This window comes from Scyliorhinus canicula, chromosome 4, assembly GCF_902713615.1.
Source record: "Scyliorhinus canicula chromosome 4, sScyCan1.1, whole genome shotgun sequence".
NCBI classification, from domain to species: domain Eukaryota; kingdom Metazoa; phylum Chordata; class Chondrichthyes; order Carcharhiniformes; family Scyliorhinidae; genus Scyliorhinus; species Scyliorhinus canicula.
In genome coordinates this window covers 195,962,553-195,989,347 of record NC_052149.1, presented here as the reverse complement: position 1 = coordinate 195,989,347, position 26,795 = coordinate 195,962,553, and the positions used below count along the sequence as shown (strand labels likewise).

The window sequence follows — 26,795 nt, the reverse complement described above, 5'->3', positions numbered from 1 at the left end:
GTATTTTTAACAATGAAGTTATGTTTCATTGAGTTCATCAGATCTGAATGATGGAGCCTTGATCATAAATGGGGTTTGCATTCCAGTTCTGTGCAATAAATTAGAATTCATGCTTGGGTGATCTGTTCAAAACAGTAGGAGTTGAAAACTTTCAATGAGTCAATAACAATCATTGCCTACAATTTTAGCAATGAGAGTCAGCAAATGTGTAATTATATATGGCTCTAATCAAAAACCATACACAAAGTGATTGGATTTGTTTATTGTCACCTGTACCGAGGGGGAGTGAAAAGTATTTTTCTGCAAAATAATCTTCATTTTTAAACTTTCTTTAGAACAAAAGGTTTGCCCGCAGCAGAAATTCCAGCCTCAACAATATTAATCCAGATAACAATGTGACGAGCTTGGATAAGTTAAGATGCTGAATATTGAGCCGCGATTTGAGGTTTTTAGGAATACTGCTTAAATTCCTAGTGTTATGATAGGATAAGTGTGTGCTTCTGGCAAAAGGAAATTTTATTCTGTTTAGTTCAGCACAGGATTCCACCAAGTTACTGACAAAATAACAACATTACCCATGTAGTGAACAAGAAATTAACCAATTTATTACAAATGTACTGGATAGGGCAAGATGCTTAAACAGGAGAACGAAACAAAAACAGGCAACATAAAAAAAATTAAAATATCTGAAATTTACAGATTGGAGCTGGAATGAAATTTCTTCCCCCCCCCCCCCCCCCCGCAGATAAACACTGGCAAAATTATAACTTTAATTTGAGAACTGTAACTATGCTGCAAAGCAAGACATGAAGTAGCTCTCTGCAGCACTGGGAATTTTCTTTGACAACGTATAGGTGTAGAACACGTTTTGTAACTCCTCCCCTCCCCACATTAAAATTCTCTCACCCTCAAAGAGAAATTTATTTTGGTCCATCTACCAGATGGATAAAGAAATGGAATTTAAATATTGAATGTTGCTTTTCAATACTGCACTCAGTGCTTGCTACAGATATAAATACCACTGAGTACAGTAAGTTTCTCTGTTTAAATGGTTCTTGAAGGAATACTTTCCAGAGGTTCCCAACAACCCAGCTCACAATAAAACATTTTGTCCGAACCAGTGGAAATTGTGTGCCCATGTTATGGTGAAACTGCATTACAAGGTAATGAGGTGAAACCACTTAATGCATTATTATAATCCCCATTAGTGAAACCTGTTGTCAAAAGTAAAGACAAAACATTTTGATTTCCAATCTGTACTCAAGACATCTCCGACCACTGAAATGGGTATTTTTTTGTGGCATGTAAAGCAAAAATTTAAGAACACAAGGCGTTTGTCCAATTGCTCCGCGGAAACTTGGAAACAGAAGAGTTTCAACAATTTTGTTGGCAGGAAGCTGGAAAGTTTTTTAAACCGCTTGCATCCCATTTCAGTTTTGAGTTCAGAACACGGAGCCATATTCCATTCAAAGCCATTTAGAAAACCGAGATAAGAGCAAAAACTCCATACAACAAAGCACAAGGATATGCCACCAGTAATTGCTGTCCCTCCATTGCCAAGGCGGAGATGAAGATTTTAGATGCCGACAAACTGCACCAGCCAATAACCATAGCAGCAATAATTACTCCCAGCATTCCTCTGGTGGAATAAGAACACATAACATTAGGTATTCGACATTAAATGTTTTTAAATAAATGCCTGAGGTTAACAGTTTCCTTAAATACACCAAATACTCAATTACATCTAATTGTACTATATTATTTAGAAGAACAAATTTAAAATATAAGATTTCCTATAATAAAACTGAACGTTATGGAGAAATTCAAATCCATGTCAAATCAGGCTTCACTTTGGCCATTCCCAGCAGATGGCAGTGCAAGCATGGTGGAGAGAAGTGCAAATGTTTCACTGTGGTCTCCATGATGGGAATTTTTAAAAAATAATTTAGAGCACCCAATTCATTTTTTTCCAATTAAGGGGCAATTTAGCGTGGCCAATCCACCTAGCCTGCACATCTTTTGGGTTGTGGGGGCGAAACTCTCACAAACACGGGGAGAACGTGCAAACTCCACACGGACAGTGACCCAGAGCCGGGATTGAACCTGGGACCTCGGCACCGTGAGGCAGCAGGGCTAACCCACTGCGCCACCGTGCTGCCCCAACGTGATAGGAATTTGATTGAAAACTAGAATAGTTGTGTGAAAACACTGCTTTGGTACAACGCCTTCGCGGTATTTTGAATTGAGACAAATATTTAGATTTTTTTACAGCAGTGAAATAATGACTGTAAAACCTTAATGATAAAAGTGCTGATATACATTTACCGCCTGCCTTGCATGCCTTTTCACCATAAAACAGATGCACAATCGCATTAGCATCTGCAGTTTATGATTAGCCAATTAAGGTAGTAACTTGTGAAGCAGCTCCGAGAGGCAATTAAATATTTAATCAAATCATACCTTTCATGTTCATGTACATAGCTTCCTGTTTTAAACTGTTCAATATTTATACTAAAATGTTTTTTACTCATGTAAATCAAGTTCCCTTAAATCAGAATGTCTGCTTTACAGCAAAACCAGTCTGGGGAAGCAAGAACTTTTCAGATAAAGCATTTAATATGCCAGTCATATTGTTACACTTAAAACCTGGGTAGAAGTTTAGCAATTTACAAAACAAATTTTCATTTTGTCACAGACATTTCCAAATATATAAAACTGTCTTTGCTGGAGATAAATCATAACCCATTCTTTGGCATCTCATCTTTATTCAATTACTTTAAAAGACCCACTGCCTGATTATGGAAACTATAATTCAGGACAATCCCCTGGGGTACAATTAGTTGTTAAATATTTGAACCAAGTTGATAGATATCCCCGATGCCCCAGGATGCTGCATATCACTGTGCCAAGCTAGCCTGGTCGTAATTTAACCCTTCAGGGCCCATCTATCACTGATGCGAGCATTCTGCTCACTTGGTCTAGATAATCCTACAAGTATAACCTTTAATTGGCAACGTGGTCCAAGTGTGACTAAGTAGCAGGTCTGCTGAGCTTGTATGGACTTAGCTGGTTAAATTCCAGCAGTACTTGTGCCCACTTGGTTGTCCTGAGCTATCTGTACTACAAGCAGAAAAAGCACAGCATTTGGACCAATGCAGAATTTTCATGTTGCAATTTATTGTTCCGCAGCTTTCATCTCTGCCTGTAAGCCCGTACAAGCCCACCAAGCACAGCAGTTGGTCTTGTTAACTTTATAAATTAAGGATAAAGATAAAACAGGTGGAGGGCATCATTACTCAAGCACATAAAAGCAGGCACTCTGGTGCATCATCACTCCCCGGAACACCATTTTAATTTAATCAGATAAGCCTACATTTGAACATTCTATTTTTGTTACAGTGTCCCATCAGAGGCTGTCACCCACTTTTATTATTTTATTTAAGGTTTCATTTAAAAAAAGAGCATATAAAGGAAACCTATTGATACTGGGATAGTGAGTAAGCTTAGCAGATTTACACATTTAATTTTCACTTTCCAAATAAATCTGAACTGTGTAAAGATTAACTGCTGGTCTCCTCCGTCACATACTGGCAGTCACAAGTTTAACAAGGTGGCAGAGAATGGTTATCTAAAAGGTGGATGTTGGAAACAAGAAGAAAAATGAACAGAAGGTTAACAATTTTGTGAAGAATAGCTGAAAGCAAGTGTATATTGTCAGGGCATAAGGTTCAAAGTCTGAACTTTATGACTGGCAGAAGAATGTAGTGAATACGTGGTCATGGGTTACATCTCTACCAAAGGGGAAACAAGGTTTGGCCTTGGCATCATCTTCCTAACAAAAGTCAGCTGGATGCCAGTCAGTTGGATTCGGAGGAAGAATTGACTCTTCTATTAGGTTTTAAGGATTAAATTTACCTGAACGATAATGTATTGGATGCCCACAAGGTCTTGTCAAACGTTGATCAATTTCGAAAGATAAATGGTCATCCCTGAAGAATCGTGTCATGGACTTTCGAAAAGACTGCAGAAATTCATTTTGGAAATTCCTTGTTCAGTCCTCGCATTCATGTTGCTGGATTCTGATAAGGTGTCTCAGGCACCTTACCACAGGCCCAACCTTTCTTCATAGGAAATGCCCTTCATCCCAGGAATGAGTCGAATTAATATTCTCTGAACTGCTTCTGATGCAACTGAATCTTTTTCCAAATAAGGAGACCAAAGAAACCATAGTATTCTCAGATATGGTCTCATCAATGGCCTGTACAGCTGCAGTAAAACGTCCCTATTTTTATATTCCATTCCCCTTGCAATAAACGGCAACATTAAATTTGACATCTTAATCACTTGCTGTGTCTCCATACTAACTTTTTGTGACTCGTGTACACAGATCACCTCTCTACCACAAGGTTTGCAATTTCTCCATTTAAATAGTATCCTGCTTTTCCAGGCTTCCTGCTAAAGTGGACATTTTCCCCACATTATATCCACCATGGAGCAGATATCTGCCACCTTGAAAATATTCCTGCAGAAGCAGTCATTTCTAGCAGCCCTGATGGCAAAAACGGGACATTCTGTGGTGTCACCAAGAATGGAGGACTCAATGATTGTGGCATCAGAATAATCTTCACGCGTGCTAGTACAAAGGAAGAATTACTGATGGAAACAATGAGTGATAGCACTTGTGGCAGATCTGAATACCACTAAAGCAGCAATTGTAGATGTATGAATCCCAGGAAAGCCAGAGGAAAAATTAACAGGTGTTCAGGTGTGACCAAAAATAACACTATGCAATCAACTACCAACAGCAAAAAAGCAGGATTGTTGAAGTGATCCATGACAAAGCATTTGGAGATGATGATTACTCTGAAAGAAATGTAACGTCACAAGAAGTTTTGATCCAGTGATTAATGGACTAGTTGCAGATTCATTTAACAGAGGCTTTGGATACTGGCTGCACCTCAACAATGTATGGACAGGGCAGCACGGTGGCCTAGTGGTTAGCACAACCGCCTCACGGCGCTGAGGTCCCAGGTTCGATCCTGGCTCTGGGTCACTGTCCGTGTGGAGTTTGTACATTCTCCCCGTGTCTGCGTGGGTTTCGCCCCCACAACCCAAAAATGTGCAGAGTAGGTGGATTGGCCACGCTAAATTGCCCCTTAATTAGAAAAAATAATTGGCTAATCTAAATTTATAAAAAAAAACAATGTATGGACCAGATTGGCCAAATCATTTATCTAGATTCACTCAGTAGTGAGGGTCAATGTAATGTCAGAGAGTTCGAACTTGCTTTTGGTTCGGGGTGACACCACTTTGAGGGCATTGAGTGGCGATTCCATGCAAAATAACTGGAATGTGCCACTTTATTAGTGCAGGTGTAGTCTCTAGTGTTGCTGCTAAGTAAGCCTTCCATGAAAGAGGCACAAATTAAACCGGACATGGAGCACGATAAAGAGATTACTTTTGGAAAGTCAGTGCATCGGTAGTTTACCAATTGGATATTAGTATACACCCTTAATAAAACTTGATGTTTCTGATCAGAATTTTAGAGAAATTGCATCGTGTAATGAGAATCAAGAGAGAAAGAAAGCCAACCGTCTTAAAGCTGCACAGACAATTTTTTCACCATTGTCAAAGACCTGCTAAAGGATGCAGGTGTGGTTGATGAGGAGAATACAGGGTTCAATGAGATTAGTGCAAAATGTGAAATGTGTGAAAGGTATGGAAGGACACCACCATATTTCCGTAACAGCCTCCCCGAACAGGCGCCGGAATGTGGCGACTAGGGGCTTTTCACAGTAACTTCATTGAAGTCTACTCGTGACAATAAGCGATTTTCATTTCATTTTCATATCCTACTGTAAGCCTTCCCATGGCATTCAGCTTAATCTATGGTATACATGGGAAGGACAAAAGGGTGTAGATAATTAGAGAAATGGATAGGGGCTGGACATGGGGCACCAGTTAAGTTTCTGACTGATAATGGATGGGAATTTGCTGATGGCGTTGAGGAGGGACACGTGTGAAATCATGAATATTGTGATCACGAATACTGCAACTGAAAGTCCTCTCAGCAATGAAATGAAATGAAAATGAAAATTGCTTATTGTCACAAGTAGGCTTCAATAAAGTTACTGTGAAAAGCCCCTAGTCGCCACATTCCGACACCTGTCCAGGGAGGCTGGTACGGGAATCGAACCGTGCTGCTGGCCTGCTTGGTCTGCTTTAAAAGCCAGCAATTTAGCTGAGTGAGCTAAACCAACCCCTATCCCCAATGGACTCTGAAGGGAATCACATGGTCATAGATCATGGAATTTCATAGAATTTACAGTGCAAAAGGAGGCCAGTTGACCCATCAAGTCTGCACCGGCCCTTACAAAGAGCACCCTACTCAAGCCCACGTATCTACCCTATCCCCGTAAACCCCACTTAACCTTTTTGGACACCAAGGGCAATTTAGCATGGCCAATCCACCTAATCCGCACATCTTTGGACTGTGGGAGGAAACCGGAGCACCCGGAGGAAACTCACGCAGACACGGAGGGAACGTGCGGACTCCGTACAGACAGTGATTCAAGCCGGGAATCGAACCTGGGACCCTGGAGCTGTGAAGCAACTGTGCTAACCACTATGCTACCGTGCTGCCCACATGGTAATAGATGAAATGCTAAATAAAATAACAGTTAAAAAAAATGCAAGTTGACAACTGAACTAGAATGGGCAGTTCATTGAAAGAATTTTCTTCAGATGGTTGGAGGATATGCTGCCTATCAATTGATCAGTGGGAGGAATCACAGATTACTTCTTTTGCTGGGCGATATTCCGCTTGCCTAAAGGGGTGACTATTAGTTCTATTTCCACTGCACATTTGAATGTTTTACACACAGGGAGAAAGCGGAGGTCTCAGAAAATATTTGGAGAGTTCTCCAGCATCATAAAAGACCTGAGATAGACTACAATTATTGGGATATAGTGTACGTCAAGGCCTGGTAATGCTGTAGAGTGTATGTTAAGGGAGTGATTATCTAACATTGTAACCAAACTATGAAGGTTTATTCTTCATGGTTAATTGCAATTGATTACAAACACAAAATGTGAACAGCTAATAGAAGATAATGAGGCACCTCGTGTTTTGTGATGACAGTTCTGAGGAACAAAATAATAATAATAATCTTTATTGTGACAAGTAGGCTTACATTAACACTGCAATGAAGTTACTGTGAAAAGCCCCTAGTCGCCACACTCCGGCACCTGTTTGGGTACACGGAGGGAGAATTCAGAATGTCCAATTCACCTAACAAGCATGTCTTTTGGGACTTGTGGGAGGAAACTGGAGCACCCGGAGGAAACCCATGCAGATACGGGGAGAATGTGCAGACTCCGCACACACAGTGACCCAAGCCGGGAATCGAATCTGGACCCCTGACGCTGTGAAGCCAGGAGCAAGAGCATAGAGGAGCAAAAGCTACAACACCGGACTACTTGTGTGCCAGACAGCACAAGTAGCAAGTAATAGAGCTAAGCAATTCCACAACAAACGCATCAGATCGAAGCTCTGCGTCCTGCCACATCCATCCATGAATAGTGATGGGCAATCAATGGAGGAGGAGGCTCCAAAAATACCCCATCCTCAATGATGGAGTCCAGCACATCTGTGCAAAAGAAGAGGCTGAGGTATTTGCAACAATCTTCAGCCAGAAGTGCCGAGTGGGTGATCCATCTCGGTCTCCACTGGAGGTCCCAAGTATATCACAGACGTCAGTCTTCAGCCAATACGATTCACTCCACATGAAATCAAGAAACGGCTAAAGGCATTGGATACTGCAAAGGCTATGTGCCCTGACAATATCCCGGCAATAGTACTTAAGACTTATGCTGTTGAACTTGCCGCACCCCGGGCTAAGCTGTTCCATACAGCTACAGCACTGGCATCTAACCGGCAATGAGGAAAATTGCCCAGTTGTCCTGTCACAAGAAACAGGACAAACACAACCCAGCCAATTACCGCCGTCTACATCATCAGCAAAGTGATGGAAAGAGTCATCAACAGAGCTATCAAGCAGCACTTATTCTTTGTTTGCACTGGAGTGCTGAGCTTGTGGCATTTGAGTGCTACAGTGAGAGTTTGGTGACTGAGGGAGTTAGGTGAGGAGGGAGTAAGGTGCTCCTTACATTTCATTTCCTATATTTATCAAAGAGCGTGAAGGGAGCCAGGAGTTTAGAGTACAGCTGACTGGAAGCAGAGTCGGAGGGCGGAGGTCCAGTTGGTCCACGGGGCAGCTAATTCTGTAAAGTAAGAGGGGATGGAGGCTAGGGCAGTTGCATGCTCCTCCTGTAGGATGTGGGTGGTGAGGGAAACCACTGGTGTCCCAGCTGACTATACCTGCGGGAAGTGCACCCAACTCCAGCTCCTCAGAGACCGTGTTAAGGTACTGGAGCTGGATGAACTTCGGATCATCCGGGAGGCAGAGGGGGTTATCGAGAAGAGTTACAGGGAGGTAGCCACACCAAAGGTACTGGACAAGAGTAGCTGGGTTACAGTCAGGGGAAAGAAAACTAACAGGCAGACAGTGCAGGGATCCCTCGTGGCCATTCCCCTTCAAAACAAGTATACCGTTTTGGATGCTGTTGGGGCGGATGACCTACCGGGGGAAGGCCCCAGCGGCCAGGTCTCTGGCACTGAGTATGGCTCTGGGGCTCAGAAGGGAAGGGGGGGAGCATAGAAAAGCAATAGTAATAGGAGATTCAATGGTTAGGGGAATAGATAGGAGTTTCTGTGGTCGCGAGCGAGACTCCTGAAAGGTATGTTGCCTCCCGGGTGCCAGGGCCAGGGATGTCTCGGATCGTGTCGTCAGGATCCTGAAGGGGGAGGGTGAGCAGCCAGACGTCGTGATGCACATTGGTACCAACGACATAGGTAGGAAAAAGGGTGTGGAGGTAATAAACAAGTTTAGGGAGTTAGGCTGGAAGTTAAAGGCCAGGACAGACAGAGTTGTCATCTCTGGTTTGTTGCCGGTGCCACGTGATAGTGAGGCTAGGAATAGGGAGAGAGTGCAGTTGAACACGTGGCTGCAGGAATGGTGTAGGAGGGAGGGCTTCAGGTATTTGGATAATTGGAGCGCATTCTGGGGAAGGTGGGACCTGTACAAGCAGGATCGGTTGCATCTGAACCAGAGGGGCACCAATATCCTGGGGGAAGGTTTTCTAGTACTCTTCGGGAGGGTTTAAACTAATTTGGCAGGGGAATGGGAACCGGATCTGTAGTCCAGCAACTAAGGAAGCCGATATTCAGGACGCCAAAGCACGTAGTGATGCAGTGGGGAAGGTAACACTGACAAAGGAGAGTACTTGCAGGCAAGGAGATGGGTTGAAGTGTGTATACTTTAATGCAAGAAGCATCAGGAATAAGGTGGGTGAACTTAAGGCATGGATCGGTACTTGGGACTACGATGCGGTGGCCATCACGGAAACTTGGATAGAAGAGGGGCAGAAATGGTTGTTGGAGGTCCCTGGTTATAGATGTTTCAACAAGATTAGGGAGGATGGTAAAAGAGGTGGGGGGGGTGGCATTGTTAATTAGAGATAGTATAACAGCTGCAGAAAGGCAGTTCGAGGGGGATCTGCCTACTGAGGTAATATGGGTTGAAGTCAGAAATAGGAAAGGAGCAATCACCTTGTTGGGAGTTTTCTATAGGCCCCCCAATAGCAGCAGAGATGTGGAGGAACAGATTGGGAAACAGATTTTGGAAAGGTGCAGAAGTCACATGGTAGTAGTCATGGGTGACTTCAACTTCCCAAACATTGAGTGGAAACTCTTTAGATCAAATAGTTTGGATGGGGTAGTGTTTATGCAGTGTGTCCAGGAAGCTTTCCTAACACAGTATGTAGATTGTCCGACCAGAGGGGAGGCCATATTGGATTTAGTACTTGGTAATGAACCAGGGCAGGTGATAGATTTGTTAGTGGGGGAGCATTTTGGAGGTAGTGACCACAATTCTGTGACTTTCACTTTAGTTATGGAGAGGGATAGGTGCGTGCAACAGGGCAAGGTTTATAATTGGGGGAAGGGTAAATACAATGCTGTCAGACAAGAATTGAAGTGCAGAAGTTGGGAACATAGGCTGTCAGGGAAGGACACAAGTGAAATGTGGAATTTGTTCAAGGAACAGGTACTGCGTGTCCTTGATATGTATGTCCCTGTCAGGCAGGGAAGAGATGGTCGAGTGAGGGAACCATGGTTGACAAGAGAGGTTGAATGTCTTGTTAAGAGGAAGAAGGAGACTTATGTAAGGCTGAAGAAACAAGGTTCAGACAGGGCGCTGGAGGGATACAAGATAGCCAGGAGGGAACTGAAGAAAGGGATTAGGAGAGCTAAGAGAGGGCATGAAAATCTTTGGCAGGTAGCATCAAGGAAAACCCCAAGGCCTTTTACACATATGTGAGAAATATGAGAATGACTAGAGCGAGGGTAGGTCCGATCAAGGACAGTAGCGGGAGATTGTGTATTGAGTCTGAAGAGATAGGAGAGGTCTTGAACAAGTATTTTTCTTCAGTATTTACAAACGAGAGGGGCCATATTGTTGGAGAGGACAGTGTGAAACAGACTGATAAGCTCGAGGAGATACTTGTCAGGAAGGAAGATATGTTGCACGTTTTGAAAAACTTGAGGATAGACAAGTCCCCCGGGCCTGACGGGATATATCCAAGGATTCTATGGAAAGCAAGAAATGAAATTGCAGAGCCGTTGGCAATGATCTTTTCGTCCTCGCTGTCAACAGGGGTGGTACCAGAGGATTGGAGAGTGGCGAATGTCGTGCCCCTGTTCAAAAAAGGGAATAGGGATAACCCTGGGAATTACAGGCCAGTTAGTCTTACTTCGGTGGTAGGCAAAGTAATGTAAAGGGTACTGAGGGATAGGATTTCTGAGCATCTGGAAAGGCATTGCTTGATTAGGGATAGTCAGCACGGATTTGTGAGGGGTAGATCTTGCCTTACAAGTCTTATTGACTTCTTTGAGGAGGTGACCAAGCATGTGGATGAAGGTAAAGCAGTGGATGTAGTGTACATGGATTTTAGTAAGGCATTTGATAAGGTTCCCCATTGTAGGCTTGTGCAGAAAGTAAGGAGGCATGGGATAGTGGGAAATTTGGCCAATTGGATAACAAACTGGCTAACCGATAGAAGACAGAGAGTGGTGGTGGATGGCAAATATTCAGCCTGGAGCCCAGTTATCAGTGGCGTACCGCAGGGATCAGTTCTGGGTCCTCTGCTGTTTGTGATTTACATTAACGACTTGGATGAGGGAGTTGTAAATTTGCAGATGATACGAAGATTGGTGGAGTTGTGGATAGCGAGGAGGGCTGTTGTCGGCTTCAAAGAGACATAGATAGAATGCAGAGCTGGGCTGAGAAGTGGCAGATGGAGTTTAACCCTGACAAGTGTGAGGTTGTCCATTTTGGAATGACAAATATGAATGCGGAATACAGGGTTAACGGTAGGGTTCTTGGCAATGTGGAAGAGCAGAGAGATCTTGGGGTCTATGTTCATAGATCTTTGAAAGTTGCCACTCAAGTGGATAGAGCTGTGAAGAAGGCCTACGGTGTGCTAGCGTTCATTAGCAGAGGGATTGAATTTAAGAGCCGTGAGGTGATGATGCAGCTGGACAAAACCTTGGTCAGGCCACATTTGGAGTACTGTGTGCAGTTCTGGTCGCCTCATTTTAGGAAGGATGTGGAAGCTTTGGAAAAGACGCAAAGGAGATTTACCAGGATGTTGCCTGGAATGGAGAGTAGGTCATACGAGGAAAGGTTGAGGGTGCTAGGCCTTTTCTCATTAGAACGGAGAAGGATGAGGGGCGACTTGATAGAGGTTTATAAGATGATATGGGGAATAGATAGAATAGACAGTCAGAGACTTTTTCCCCAGGTGGAACACACCATTACAAGGGGACATAAATTTAAGATAAATGGTGGAAGATATAGAGGGGATGTCAGAGGTAGGTTCTTTACCCAGAGAGTAGTGGGGGCATGGAATGCACTGCCTGTGGAAGTAGTTGAGTCGGAAACGTTAGGGACCTTCAAGCGGCTATTGGATAGGTACATGGATTAGGGTAGAATAATTGAGTGTAGGTTAACTTCTTAAGGGCAGCACGGTAGCATTGTGGATAGCACAATTGCTTCACAGCTCCAGGGTCCCAAGTTCGATTTCGACTTGGGTCACTGTCTGTGTGGAGTCTGCACATCCTCCCCGTGACTGCGTGGGTTTCTTCCGGGTACTCCGGTTTCCTCCCACAGTCCAAAGATGTGCAGGTTGGGTGGATTGGCCATGAAAAATTGTCCAAAATTCTATGATTAACCTAGGACAAAAGTTCGGCGCAACATCGTGGGCCGAAGGGCCTGTTCTGTGCTGTATTTCTAAAAAAAAAACAAAAAAAACCCTGCTAACGGACATTCAGTTTGGGTTCCACCAGGGTCACACAGCTCCTCACCTCATTACAGCATTGGTTCAAACATGGACAAAAGAGCCGAATGCCAGAGGCGAGTTGCGAGTGACTGCTCTTTGACATCAAGGCAGCATTTGACCGAGTATGGCATCAAAGAACCCTAGCAAAACTGGTGTCTGTGGGAATCAGGGGGGAAACTCTCTGCTGGTTGGCATCATACCTGGCACAAAGGAAAATGGTTGTGATGGTTGGATGTCAATCATCTCAGCTCCAGGACACCACTGTGTCCTAGGCACAACCATCTTCAGCCGCTTCATCAATGACCTACCTTCCATCATAAGGTCAGAAGTGGGGATGTTTGCGGATGACTCCAGAATGTTCAGCACCGTTCACAAGTCCTCAAATAATGAAGCAGTCCATGAACAAATGCAGCAAGACCTGGACAATATCCAGGCTTGGGCTGACAAGTGACAAGTTGCATTCACACCACACAAGTGTCAAGCAATGATCATCTCCTACAAGAGAGGATCTAACCACCCCCACTCCCCAACGTTCAATGGAATTACCATTGCGGAATCTCTCATAAATCAACATTCTGGAGGTTGCCATTGATCAGAAACTGAACTGGACTGGTCATATTAATACTGTGGCTACCAGAACAGGTCAAAGGCTAGGATTCCTACGGCGAGTAGCTCGCCTCCTGACCCCAAAAGCCTGTCTGCCATCTACAGGGCACAAGTCAAGAGTGTAATGGAATACTCTCAACTTTCCTGGATGAGTGAAGCTCCAACAACATTAAGAAGCTCAACAGCATCCAAGACAAAGCAGCTTGCTTGATTGCTACCCCTTCCACAAACATTCAATCTCTCCACCACTGACAAACAGTGGCAGCAGTGTGTACCATGTACAAGATGCACTGCAGTAACTTACCAAGGCTCCTTAGGCAACACCTTCCAAATCCTCAACCACTACCACCTATAAGGACAAGAGTAGCAGATACCTAGGAACACCACCATCTGGAGGTTCCCCTCCAAATCACTCACCATCCTGACTTGGAAATATATCGCCGTTCCTTCACTGTCGCAGGATCAAAAATCTGGAATTCCCTCACTAATAGCACCAGGGCCTGCAGCAGCTCACCACCACCTTCTAAAGAGCAGTAAATGCTGGTGTAACCAGCGACGCCCACATCCCATAAATTGATTTTTAAAAAGTGACATCATGTTCCAAAAGGGTCCAGTGATTAGAGATTAAACTATTGTGGGACATGTGGGGCAACCTAATGGGCAGTTTAATTATTGGTAAAAACGTGAACTTCATGGACTGACAGAATCAGTTAAAAGTATGGAAAGTAAGAAAAAACAGTGCGAGTTCCAATAGTGGATCTGAGAGTTAGTCTTATGGAAAACAATCATGCACGAGAGAAAGAGTCCTCGAACATGCATGAGAGAGCTCCGACAGTAGAAGTCCCAATGACAAGGTGCAAGAGAGGCAGCAGTTTGAACAGATTATACAATGAAAGGAATATGACAGAACAGTCTTGAGATAGAACTTAGAGGAGTTCTCATGACTACAAAGTTTTGGTGGTTGCCAATAAACAAGGAGAGGCAAAACAATAGGAAATAGATAGTTGGAAGGAATTACTTTATTCTGAAGTACCTTCTTGGAGATACACAGCCTTGTCCCAAAACTGGACTTGCAGATGGGATTTATAGTGAGGCTATTGCTCGGAAATTTGAAGAGTGACTCGGAGATACACATGTTGGGGTGCTCCTGTGGAATTTGAGAAGTGCATTATTGATAAGATTAAAATGAATTTAAGGTTGAAAGTCAGGCATTAGGGGCTTTAAATATATTGGTTTAGGCACGAAAACAGAGCAGGTCTGAGTAACTGGGCGGCACGGTGGTACAGTTGCCTCACAGCTCCAGGGACCCGGGTTCAATTCCGGCATAGGCCGACTGTGTGGAGTTTACACTTTTTCCGTGTCTGCTTGGGTTTCCTCCGAGTGTTCCGGTTTCCTCCCACAGTCCAAAGTTGTGCAGGTTAGGTGGATTGGCCATGGTAAACTGCCCCTTAGTGTCCAAAAAGGTTAGGTGCGGTTACTGGGATAGGGTGGAGGCGTGGGCTTAAGTAGGGTGCTCTTTCCAGGGGCCGGTGCGGACTTGATGGGCCGAATAGCCTCCTTCTGTGCTGTAGGCATTCTATGATTCTATGAGCTCTAAATCAGCAACTTTATTTAGGGGCCATTATTTCAATGATGCCATATCTTAAGAAGAAACAAAGCAGTCACAAAGCTTCATTGGTCAGTTCGATTGGTTATGCACTTCGATAAGATCGATGCTTGCCTGGTATTGGAACAAAGCAGAACAATGAATCTCCCTAAAGTCAAGGTATTTTAAGGGCAAATGAAACATTACAAAAATAGAGAAATGCATGCCACCTTTGGATGACCCAAAGAAAATGAAATTTGCATGATGCCCCCAAGCTAGTCTTCCTGATGGGTATTAGAATGCAGTTGGTGTAATATCCCAAACAGAACCTATGGGGTAAGAATGCTCATCTTCCCCGTGCTGAGTACAAGCTCCCACCCTAGGTGCGGAGTATCTCAAGTAACCAATGTGTATAAGGTCAGCAAGCAAGGCACCAATCTCAGTTTGGAACCCAGGAAGGAATCTCCCGGGCAGTGTACATATTATTTGTCTAAATAAAACGTTGTTTCTTATTTTACACGGTAATCTTTATTAGTGTCACAAGTAGGCTTACATTCACACTGCAATGACATTACTGTGAAAATCCTCTAGTGGCCACACTGCGGCGCCTGTTCAGGTACACGGAGGGAGAATTCAGAATGTCCAAATCACGTCTTTTGGGACTTGTGGGAGGAAACCGGAACACCCGGAGGAAACCCACGCAGACAGGGGAGACTACTCCACACAGTCACCCGAGCCAGGAATCGAACCTGGGCCCCTGGCACTGTGAAGCAACAGTGCTAACCACATGCTACCGTGCCGTCCATGGACTCTCCGTGTCTTATTAAAGTTGCTTCCATATTATCTTTGGTGGGTTAAATTGAAAAATGTTGTCCTTTAGCCTGGGAAGCTAAGAAAATTTTAAAAAATATTTTACCCACAGAAACACTGGCTCTTGTGGAAGTTTTGAATCCGGGATTCTATTTGATAAATATTTTGGGAGTAAATTCTATACAAAAGGTGTCAACTGAATGTTACATAAATAATCATTCCTTGCTGGAAAACATACCACTCTACAAAAAGCAAAAGTGAAAAATGTTGAATGATTGACCTTGCTAGTGCGAAACAAATGTGAGAGAGGAAAAGAATATCAAGATTAAATTGGTTGGAGCAAGTCATCAATTATGATTGTTTCGAAGGAGTGCTTGTATCAAAAGGTTACTGGGGGTCAAGAAATGCTTGTACCAAATGATTATGGGGGGGTCAAGGAGTGCTTGTGAAAGTAAAGTCACCGTAGTCCCAGATGACCATCGGCTGCTTTCCCCTTTGAGGGGGAGAGCTGACTGGTGGTGAATTAACCCGAGGATCACCACACCTCAGGTGAGGGGCAAGGTTGAGACTATAACATAGAGAGGAGTGATGAATTGATGAATTTTTTAAAAATTTAGAGTACCCAATTTTTTTTTCCAATTAAGGGGTAATTTAGCATGGCCAATCCATTGAATATCAGCAGGATTCATAACCATACATATAGGAAAGCATATGTATATTCAAAATATCTATTCCAACATCTATATAAATATAACAAAATGATAGGGTTCACATAAGAATACTTTTAACAAAATCATACAAGACATACTTTTTACTTGTTCCGACATTTACAAATGAAATAGTGTCTCTGGGAAGTTTAATTAAAAGGTTTCTGCTAGCATTTGGTTGGATACTTACTGTAAGGAGAAAACTACAGCAAAACTTGACAGGATAATCATCGGAAGCAGGCAGTATCCAAGGACGCTGGCCACACAGCCAAAGGACACTCCAGTCATACTCATCAAGTTCAACAAACAGTACATACCAAGACATCCAATAGCACTGATACCATACACATAGCCAAACTGGATTTTACCAACCTAGAAGGAATTAAAAAGGCAATGTTTATTCGGATATGGAAACAGCTTACTTAATTACAAAAGTACCATGTAGCTGGTTTCTATGTTGTCTTTGAGAGTACAAAAAGCATCAAATTTGTAAGATGAACGGTGGTAAAATGTTGCATTCAACTGGCTCACAGCTGAAAGATCAGTACCACCAAGGATCCAATGCTTTCCTCACATCTCAGATTCAGTATTTATGATGGAATGTCTCCTCTGTGCTGTGAAAATTCCCCACTGCTTTACAATTAACTATATAGAACAGAACATTTCAGATAATGTGCCAGGGCTTTATAATTACATACACTTCTGCCACTAACTTCACTCCTTTGCCACAGTAAACTGCAACATCAACATTTAGAGAGAAGAAGGTTAAGAGGTGACTTAATAGAGGCATACAAGATGATCAGAGGATTAGATTGGGTGGAAGTGAGAGCCTTTTTCCTCGGATGGTGATGGCTAGCAAGAGGGGACATAGTTTGAAATTGAGGGGAGATATAGGACAGATGTCAGAGGTAGGTTCTTTGGAGAGTAGCAAGGGCGTGGAATGCCCTGCCTGCAACAGTAGTGAACTTGCCAACATTAAGGGCATTTAAATGGTCATTGGATAAACATATAGATGATAATGGAATAGTGTAGATGGGCTTTAGATTGGTTTCACAGGTCGGCGCAACATCGAGGGCTGACGAGCCTGTACTGCGTTGTAATGTTCTATTTCCTACACAATGTAGTTCATAGACTCTGACCATTGTGACCCTGAGAAGTCTTTTCTTCTTTATCATAAAGATTTTCCTGAAATATGGTACCGTTGTATGTGTATTTATACTATTTAAAAAAGAAACAGGCACTGGGCAATTTAGACAAGTATAAAAATGCTGTTGCAAGTTTTTTCTTGCAGTTCAGATGTATGCTTTAGACAGCTTACAAGGTTTCACTGCACTAAACCCACACTACATCTGATTTTGAACTTAATGCTGAACTTGGATGTTCTTCTCAGGATGGCAGTGCCACCTTGGCATGTACAAAAGTTCAACAATAACCTATTCAATTTACACATCTCTGCACCACCTCACTTCAGAAAAAGAGATCCCTGCTGTTAAGTACTTCTGCAATAGGTTGACCTCTGGTACCTTGCAAAAGTGGAAAGACTTCGTTAAGCAAGTTTTGGTGAAAGGGGTGGGATAAATTCAACCAAAAAGTTAGCATGGCTAAGTATGGCCAGATGCTTTTCCCCCCTCAGCTCATGTTGATGGACACTCTTTCAGCAAGTCACTGGGAGGCTATCAAAATCACAAGTGTTGATTGCTTCCGCGAGTTTAAAAAGGGTCTTAAACACAGTAGTTTCAGATCACAAGGCAATTTCAATCAGGATAATGCCAACAGCAGTTCAAAACAAAATAAGATTCAAGCTAGGATACGGGAAAGTTTTCTAAACAGTTTTCTTTTTTAAAAAAAAAATTTAGAGTACCCGATTATTTTTTTTCCAATTAAGGGACAATTTAGCCTGGCCAATTCACCTATCAGGCACATGTTTGGGTTGTGGGGGTGAGACCCACACAGACACAGGGAGAATGTGCAAACTCCACCCGGACAGTGACCCGTGAACGGGATTGAACCCGGGTCCTCGGCACCATGAGGCAGCAGTGCTAACCACTGCGCCACCCCAGGCAATAAAGTTTTCAATTAACTGCAGTTTATGAAGGGTGCAGGTGGAAGGCTTAGTCAGGATATTGCAATAGTTTAATCTGGGGATAGCAACCGCACAGATGAGAGTTCCGGCAACAGATGAGCAGAAGCAGAGGCACTGTTATGGAGACTGAACTTGACCATCATGGTTATGGAGTGGATATGGGGACAGAATTTAGCTCGGCATCAAACACGGTACAAAGGTTGCAAACAATCAGGTCCAGCCTCAGATAGTGGCATGGAAAACGGTGTAGCCCAAAAACAAAATATTGTGGATGTGGTAAATTTGAAATAATAAAAGAAAAAACGTTGGAAATACTCAGAAGCTCAGGTAGCACAGGTGGAATGAGGAACAGAGCTAATGACATCTGACAAAACTTTACCGGCCTGAAACATCAATTCTTTTGTCTCTCCACAGATGCTGTCTGCCCTGTTAAGTATTTCCCGTGTTTTCAGTTTTTATGGTTTAAGGGTTGGAGTTGGTGGCAAGGATCAAAGACAGTGCCTTCAGTATTCCTAATATTTAACTAAAGGAAACTTCTGCTCATTCAATTCTGGGTGTCGGACAAATAGCATCTTATCAGTATAAAATCCAGGCCTTAACAGGGCAAATGTAAAATGTATGATTAGCTCATCACCAAAATACCAAGTGTTGCATACCAGCAATAAGGTGGCTCCGAATGCCAAGCAGAAAACCATGGGCCCAGCCAGGTCAGTTTCATTCATAATGGACCCATCTGCTGCTTTCAGTGGATGGAGGACAGTCAGTGTTTTCTGCCAGATGTGGTCAAAGTTAATTCCCAGTTCTACAGAATTATAGAATTCAAAAGAAAATCACAAAGTCATACAGGGCATTAAACACATGTTATGGGCCAGGGATTAAAGAACCCCAAAGGGTATCATGGAGTTCACCTGGCCCACAACTTTTAATAGATTGTGGTATGGAGAGCACACGGCCCACTCTACAGGTGTGGTACAGCATAAATGAAAAAGCATCTTTTATAGCAAAACAATGTTTATTCTATTAACTCAAGTTAACCTTTTTAAAACATACAGTGAACATCTTAGCAACCATCAATTCAAATACAACCCCCACAGAATACAACACTAAGTAATCTTTTAAGCTTTCCAGAAGACTTAAGAAAATAACTTTTAACAGAAGCACATCAGGTTAAAGTCACTACTGAGAGCAGTTATTAGTTTTAAATCACCAAAGGATTGATTTGCAGTCTTTAGATTAGAGAGAGACTCATACACCTTCAGGCTGTGACTGCAGCTATCCATCTCTGAAAACAAAACTAAAACACACCCTGCAACAAACAGCCCAAAACGAAAGTAAAAAGTTGACAGACATCCCAGCTCCATCCACACTGACATCACTGATAAACACCCATTTCTTAAAAGGGTACATTTCTTAAACACCCATTTCTTAAAGGTACTCTCACTTGACACACGTGCAACACAAGCCATGCAACACCTGACTGGTAAATGTACTTTCTAGTCAAGTACTACACTAACATGACTACTACTTGGAAAAAACAGAAACACAATGGGCTGGATTCTCCAATTTGAAGACTAAGTGCTGACGCCGACGTGGGAGAGCAGCGTTTTACACCCGAATAAAGGGTGCAAAAATTGCACCGATCCTCCGTCTGGTGGGGTGGCTAGCAGCCACACAGCGCACAGACCCCGGCTTTAGCTGCGGATAAGGCCAGAGAATTGCCTGCAGCGGTCGCGCCATGCAACATAGCGCCAACCACGCACGGTCCCGGCCTGCCAAAACCTGACCCCCCCTTTGACCAGGCTCGCCACCCCCGGAACACCCCCCACCAGTGCCCCCAGCCCCTGCCAAAGCCCCCCTGCCCGCGGAACGGCTCCCACCTGACTGTGGCGGTGCTGGACCCAGTCCGTAGCCGCCACGTCGGGTTCAGCAAAATAAATAGGTTACGTGTTCTACGCCATCAGGAACTCGGCCCATGGGGGGTGGTGCGTCAGGGGAAGGCCTCAGGTGACATGCTGAGGCCTTCCCGACGTTGTGCTTGAGGGCGGAGCATCGCAAGAGTGGCACCGCCCCGATTTCGACGCAAACGGGGATTCTCCGGCGGATCGCTGAACGCGATTTCGGCGTCGGAGACCGGAGAATCCTGCCCAATGTTTTAAACAGAAATAACATACTACCCCATACAGTTGCATGCATTTGTGAAGCAACCATTCAACACAAACTTAACTTTCCTGCAGATTACATGAAAAAGTTAACAATTTAAAAGTATATGAACTTTTCCAGTGATGGGCAGAGGGAACTAAAGCAGCCTAATCCCTACGGGCAACGGTGCTATCTGGTATGTCAGTAACCAACGAAGTCTGGAAGGTCACAGATTTGACTCTGTTTTCCAACAACAAATTTAATGCGGGGCCACAGTTCGGGTTCTATAGCTTATTTCAGCAAACTGCAACATGAACCATGCAATTGGATAGGTATGCTACATCAGGTCCAAGCACATCAACACAAGGTCACAAAGATTAGTGGGTGCATTTCCTGTTCCCCATTTTACAGTCCTAAACTGTTAGTTTACAGCAAAGGTTTGGAAATTAAGTCAGCCCCTTAGCTATGCGATTGTGGATTTGCACCAATCAAGGGTGGAGGGGTAAAGAAATTAGCAATATTTTCAGGAAGCATTAAGTTTATTGATTTACAAAAATAACTTTCCAGACTCAATACTGTTCCCAAGGTTAAGATTGAAATAAGTTGCAAACGCAGGTAACATTGAACAAGAAACTCAGATTTACTGTCTTTTAGTTGGGAGAGGCGGATTACTGCTAATCAAACCGTCTGGCGCTACCCACACAAATATTGAAATTTCATTGCATTTACAGTGCAGAAGGAGGCCATTGAGGTCATCGAGTCTGCACCGGACTCTGGAAAGAGCATCCCACTTCAGCCCATAGCCCCCCACCCCCCCAGCAACCCTTTTTGAACATCAAGGGCAATTTAGCATGGCCAATCCACCTAACCTGCACATCTTTGGATTGTGGGAGGAAACCGGAGCACCCGGAGTAAACTCACGCAGACACGGGAAGAATGTGCAGACTCCGCACGGACAGTGACCCTGCGGGGAATCGAACCTGGGACCCAGAAGCAACTGTGCTAACCACTATGCTACCGTGCTGCCTGAAATATTTGGTAAACATTAGCCCGGCATGCTAAACTGAAGATTTATGCAACTGGAACCTAGCCACATTCCATTGGATTGGTAAATATTAAAAATAAAAAGCACAAGTCACGCAATGCACTTTTACAGCAGTTCCTTACTCATGTAATGTTTACCTTCTAGTAATGGTGCTTCATCCTCAAAACTGTTACCGTATACTGACTGTGGAGAGCTAGGAGTGAAGGTTGGTGTAGGTTGATAGATTTGCCCCGTGTATGGCTGTTGTGACCCTGTTGGATAAAAATATCCAGCTGGCTGAGTGTGACTGTCATACTGCCTGCACGCAAAAAAGATTGAAAAGGACATTAGACATTCTTCCTGTCACACACTCTGGTCACTGTACCAATTAGGATATCATGATGTTTCTAACTCTTGGTGTGGCTTTTAACTTATATCCACCTCCTGTCAGAGATCCTGTTCTTTGAAGGTGCTGAATGGTACACAAAGGGTTCTTGTGTATGGAGAGTCTGAAAATGGGATTGCTTCCAGAGCACAGAGAATGCTGAAAAATGATTTGACAGAGGTGTCAGAACCATCAATGGTTTTGATATGAGTTAATGAGGCATGCTTTCGCCATAAAATCCATACAGTACAGAAAGAGACCATTCGGCCCAACGGTCAGCACCAACCCTCTGAAGGAGCACCTTATCTAGGCCCATGCCCCCACCCTATCCTGTAACCCAGTAACCCTGCCTAACCTTTTTGGACACAAAGGGACATTAAAAAAAATAAAAATAAACAAGGTCAGTCCATCTAACCGGCCCATCTTTGGACTGAGAGAGGAAACTGGAGGAAACCTACGCAGACATGGGGAGAACGTATAAACTCTACATTGACTCAGGCAGTAGGGTCAGTAACCAGAGGACAGAGACTTAAGGTGATTAGCCAAAGTGCGAGAGGTGGCATGAGGAAATTTTATTTTTTACTTTTAAAAACTGAGTGGCTGAAAGGGGAACGAGCTCGGAAGTAGGACTAATTAGATGCCTCTTCCAAAGAGTGGGCATGATGGGCTGAATGGCTTCCTATCCTGCATTATTCTAGGATTTTATTTTCAGCATCATTTTTCTCAATTCTTCACTATGGTTACTTGTTCCTTCAATTCCATTGAATCCTTGACTGAACAGGAATGAGAAAGATAGAATTCAGAGATTAATCATTTTTGCTCACACAGCTGAGAGAATTTAGGTCACAGCTTCAAAGGGCATTTCACAAACAGAGATACCATCAGATCCAGCACTGTGGGTATTTCATCTCTTTTAATGCTATAGTACAAAATTTGAAAATACCAATGAAGACGAATTATGTTTTTTATTTTCACTGCAGAGGACTGAAAGACCTTGTGATGTAATTAGCAAATAGTCCCCTCAAATGTCTGCTGGATCACATGACACAGCACAGGCAGCCACTCAGCTTATCGCGTCCAAATTAAAAAGTTGTTTGAACTACAATGTGGCCATCCATCACCACTGTAAATATTACAAAATGTTCAAATTGTCGTATATATCCTGCTTGAATGGCACCAGAGTCTAGCTCCCAACCATGAGCCATATTTGATGAGTATTTTCCTGTGGGTACTGATTCGAGCACTGACCTGTTTTGGTGAGGATCCCCTGCAGCATTGGAGTCGTAAGATCCTTGTCCTTGATCATCAATGCTATAACTTGACTGAAAGAAATCTGTGTTGAAATTATTAAATTCAGCCATTGCAATAACTCCCTACAAGAAAAATAAAAACAAACAAGTATTTAACCCTTCATAACAAAGTAATAGTGATTCTTCTTGTTTGATATAATGCAGACATTCAACAGAATATTTTTGATAATTCAATGCTGACTAAACCAAAAGAGCATGAGCAATACAATATGATGCATAAAAGACATGGGTACCCATGTAAGAAATAGAGAGTGGTAGTTTAGCACGACTTTGGCGCCGTAACCCCCAATGCACAGAAGTTAGGGAGCTGTGGGATAATAACACAGCCCATTTTTAAATTGCTATTCAAGTACATGAACATAAAATAAATCTGTCATTGTCTGAAACTAAGTCACCACGAGAATAGATAACTGCACACCAAGTTAAAAAAAACAAATTAATAACTTGGTCACAATTTAGGAGTGAAGGAACCTGCGAGAGGGACCACATGGTGTGCAGCTCAACCACTAGCAAAAAACAAGTCTGATTGAAGCTCTGATAAAACACATTGGCATAATGGTCAGGTTGTTTTAGCCCAACCCACTGAAATTGGAGTGATAGAACTATGGGCACAACCCTTCCTAAGCAAAGCTCATAATCCAAGTCACGACTAGCCACTCGTCCATTTTAGCCACATGCATAAATGTTAGTAATCAGTTTGCATGCAATACAGGTAAATATACTTTGTGTACATTTATTTGATAGACATCCACCACCATTCAGTGCAAAAGCTTCCAGTATTTCCCACTCAGCAAAGTTTAAAATTCTTGCCACAGATTGGGAAAACACTGTATATAGAATCATAGAATTTACAGTGCAGAAGGAGGCCATTGGGCCCATCGAGTCTGCACCGGCCCTTACAAAGATCACCCTACTCAAGCCCACATATCTACCCTATCCCCATAACCCAGCAACCCCCACTTAACCTTTTAGGACACCAAGGACAATTTAGCACGGCCAATCCACCTAACCCGCACATCTTTGGACTGTGGGAGGAAACCGGAGCACCCGGAGGAAACTCGCGCAAACACGGGGAGAACGTGCAGACTCCGCACAGAGTGACCCAGCCGGGAATCGAAACTGGGTCCCTGGAGCTGTGAAGCTATTGTGCTAACCACTATGCTACCGTGCTGCCCAATTTTGCATTTTTTTGCCCACCAGTTGCAGAAAGTGCTTTGACATGATCAAAACAGTTGAAAATGTGGACTCGCAACAAGACCCATCCCTATTCTTCATCTAGGATGCAACTGGGTATGATTTTTCCTTTACTGCTTGGCTTTTCTTTCTCAACAGGCTGGAAACATATTCCAATTGGGTGAACAACAATTATATCTCCACTCTCCATGCGGTGTTGCTGGTGCTTCCATAATGCTGAAGTGTTGCATTTTCACCAGTGTCACACGCAATTTTAGTAGCTAGCCAGTATGTGCCAACCAAGAAAATAAAGTGCACACATCAATCACACCCTTCTTTTCATCTTGCCAACAAAAAGTGCAGATGTACACACTATGCGTATAAATAGGTATTGAGATCACAGGGCAGCTAGGTAGCAGTGTTTAGCACAGTTGCTTCACAGCTCCAGGTTCGATTCCGGCTTGGGTCACTGTCTGTGTGGAGTGTGCACGTCCTCCCCATGTCTGCGTGGGTGTCCTTCGGGTGCTCCAGTTTCCTCTCACAGTCCAAAGATGTGCAGGTTAGGTGGATTGGCCATGCGAAATTGCCCTTAGTGTCCAAAAAGGTTACGTGGGGTTACTGGGTTACAGGGATGGGGTGGAGGTGTGGGTTTAAGTGGGGTGCTCTTTCCAAGGGCCGGATTAGACTCGATGGGCTGAATGGCCTTTCTACGCTGTTGATTCTATGATCACACACACCCAACAGTGTTCTCAAAAATGCAATTAGCGACATCGAGATTATAAATCAGCCACATGCAGCTAACAGCTGATCCATGAGATAACATGGTCCTCATGGCGTAATGGGCAGCACGCGGCACAATGGCTAGCACTGCTGCCTCACAGTTCCAGGGTCCCGGGTTAAATTCTGGCCTTGGGTGATCATCTGGAGTTTGCACTTCCTCCCCATGTCTGCGTGGGTTTCCTCCGTGCTCCAGTTTCCTCCCACAGTCCAAAGATGTGCAGGTTAGGTGGATTGGCCATGCTAGGCTGCCACTTATGGTCCCAAAGGTTAGGTGGGATTACGGGGAATAGGGTGGAGGCATGGTCTTAAGTAGGGTGCTCTTTCCAAGGACCAGTGCAGACTCGATGGGCCAAATGGTCTCCTTCTGCACTGTAAATTCTATGATTCATTTCATGTCGTTCCAATAAGCAGAAGCAAATACAATATACTTCTCCACCAACTGAAGTTAGCCCAGACTGTAATTGAACTTTTCCCAGCAGAAGACTCAGTGATGTCATTGGCAACAAAACATTCAGTCACCTGCCCTTTAGCCTGTGAATGCTTACAATAATGAAGATAACAGATCAACTGCAGGACAGAATATCCATACCGCACCCAACATACTAAATAATTTCTGATTCATCAGGTTTGGTGCAAAGTCTGCAGAGTGAAATGAAGGTGCCAAACGGATACCAAAGTTTTACCATAATCAGATTTGCAATACAAGACGAAATTATAGTGCAGCAAACCCAAAGATATCCTTGTTGTTGAATGAGAAGTAGTGAGGACCAAATTATGCCTGGTAAACTGCTTTACAGCTAGACACAATTTAGCACTTGCAATATTGAAATCAAATATTTGCATTCCTTCTCATCCCAGCTGCAGCTAATTGTGTAAAGCATACATGTACAGCACCACAAGACATGACTGTAAACTTGCAATGCCCACAACATTTTAAAGCAAAATTGATCGATTGTCCAAAGACGTGCAGGTAAGGTGGATTGGCCATGCTAAATTGCCCTGTGTCCAAAAAATGTTAGGAGGGATTATTGGGTTAGGATGGAAGCGAGGACTTAAGTGGGTCGGTGCAGACTCCGTGGAGCAAATGGCCTCCTTCTGCACTGTATGTTCTCTTGACTTTTTTGGTGATCAGGATTCTACAAAACACACTTTGGTCCGTACAAGTACACAGAAACATCTTCAGGTCAAAAGCACGGACACAAGCTCGCTACCTAGTGCGTAGTCAAAGTGGACATTCCAGAAGTCGGGCTGGAGACAAGGTTGCGAAGCTCTGAGCTGCCCCAGATACAACATCGAGTCAAGACACAGGGAGTGGGAGGAAGGGCCAGTTTGGGGTGTGAGACATCGACGTGGACTAGAGTGGCCTAGGTGGGTGCTGCAGATTCCGGGTTTAATTGGCTGAGTGGCAGGGCGGAGGGCAGTCAGTAAAGTGCAGGCAGACTGTGTGGCTGCAACATCAGGCAGTGCGGGAGGGGGAGGACATGTTGCTACTCCTACCTGTCCGGTATCCACTCACTCTGATACTTTGTTACAAACTGGGACAAAGCGACCACAGGAAGCCGCTCGAACGCTGCCACCGACACCACCACATCACTTCCGTCCCTCACACGCCTGCGCAACACCACCTACAGAACACGGGCAGCAGTTACCAGTAAATGCCACCGAAAAAACTACCGAGTTTAAAATCCTGGGCCGGATGCAACCTTCCGCCCCAACAAACTTTGAAGCCTGGGT

General features: G+C 43.7%; 1 protein-coding gene across 6 annotated transcripts; it reads right to left on the bottom strand.

The window, feature by feature from the left end:
- Positions 1–580: 580 nt before the first annotated feature.
- On the bottom strand, positions 581–26,770 carry yipf5 (Yip1 domain family, member 5). 6 transcript variants are annotated; one of them, XM_038795820.1, is made up of 6 exons: positions 26,559–26,766; positions 23,047–23,171; positions 21,572–21,732; positions 18,907–19,052; positions 16,358–16,539; positions 581–1,639 (listed from the first exon to the last, which is right to left on the bottom strand). In XM_038795820.1, the coding sequence occupies exons 2-6, from the start codon at positions 23,157–23,159 to the stop codon at positions 1,477–1,479; spliced, it is 765 nt and encodes a 254-aa protein (XP_038651748.1). In that variant the 5' UTR covers positions 23,160–23,171; positions 26,559–26,766; the 3' UTR covers positions 581–1,476. The 6 variants fall into 6 exon arrangements, with proteins under 6 accessions (XP_038651748.1, XP_038651749.1, XP_038651746.1 ...); XM_038795821.1 differs by having other exon boundaries at positions 1,464–1,639; positions 21,572–21,685; positions 26,559–26,770; XM_038795818.1 differs by having other exon boundaries at positions 1,464–1,639; positions 26,578–26,729.
- Positions 26,771–26,795: the final 25 nt, after the last annotated feature.

Coding starts and splice junctions, on each gene's coding strand:
- yipf5 (XM_038795820.1), bottom strand. CDS start 23,159: ATGGCTGAATTTAATAATTTCAACACAGATTTCTTTCAGTCAAGTTAT. Junction 21,733..23,046: donor GGGGATCCTCACCAAAACAG/GTCAGTGCTCGA, acceptor TTTTGCGTGCAG/GCAGTATGACAGTCACACTC. Junction 19,053..21,571: donor TGAAGCACCATTACTAGAAG/GTAAACATTACA, acceptor ATAATTCTGTAG/AACTGGGAATTAACTTTGAC.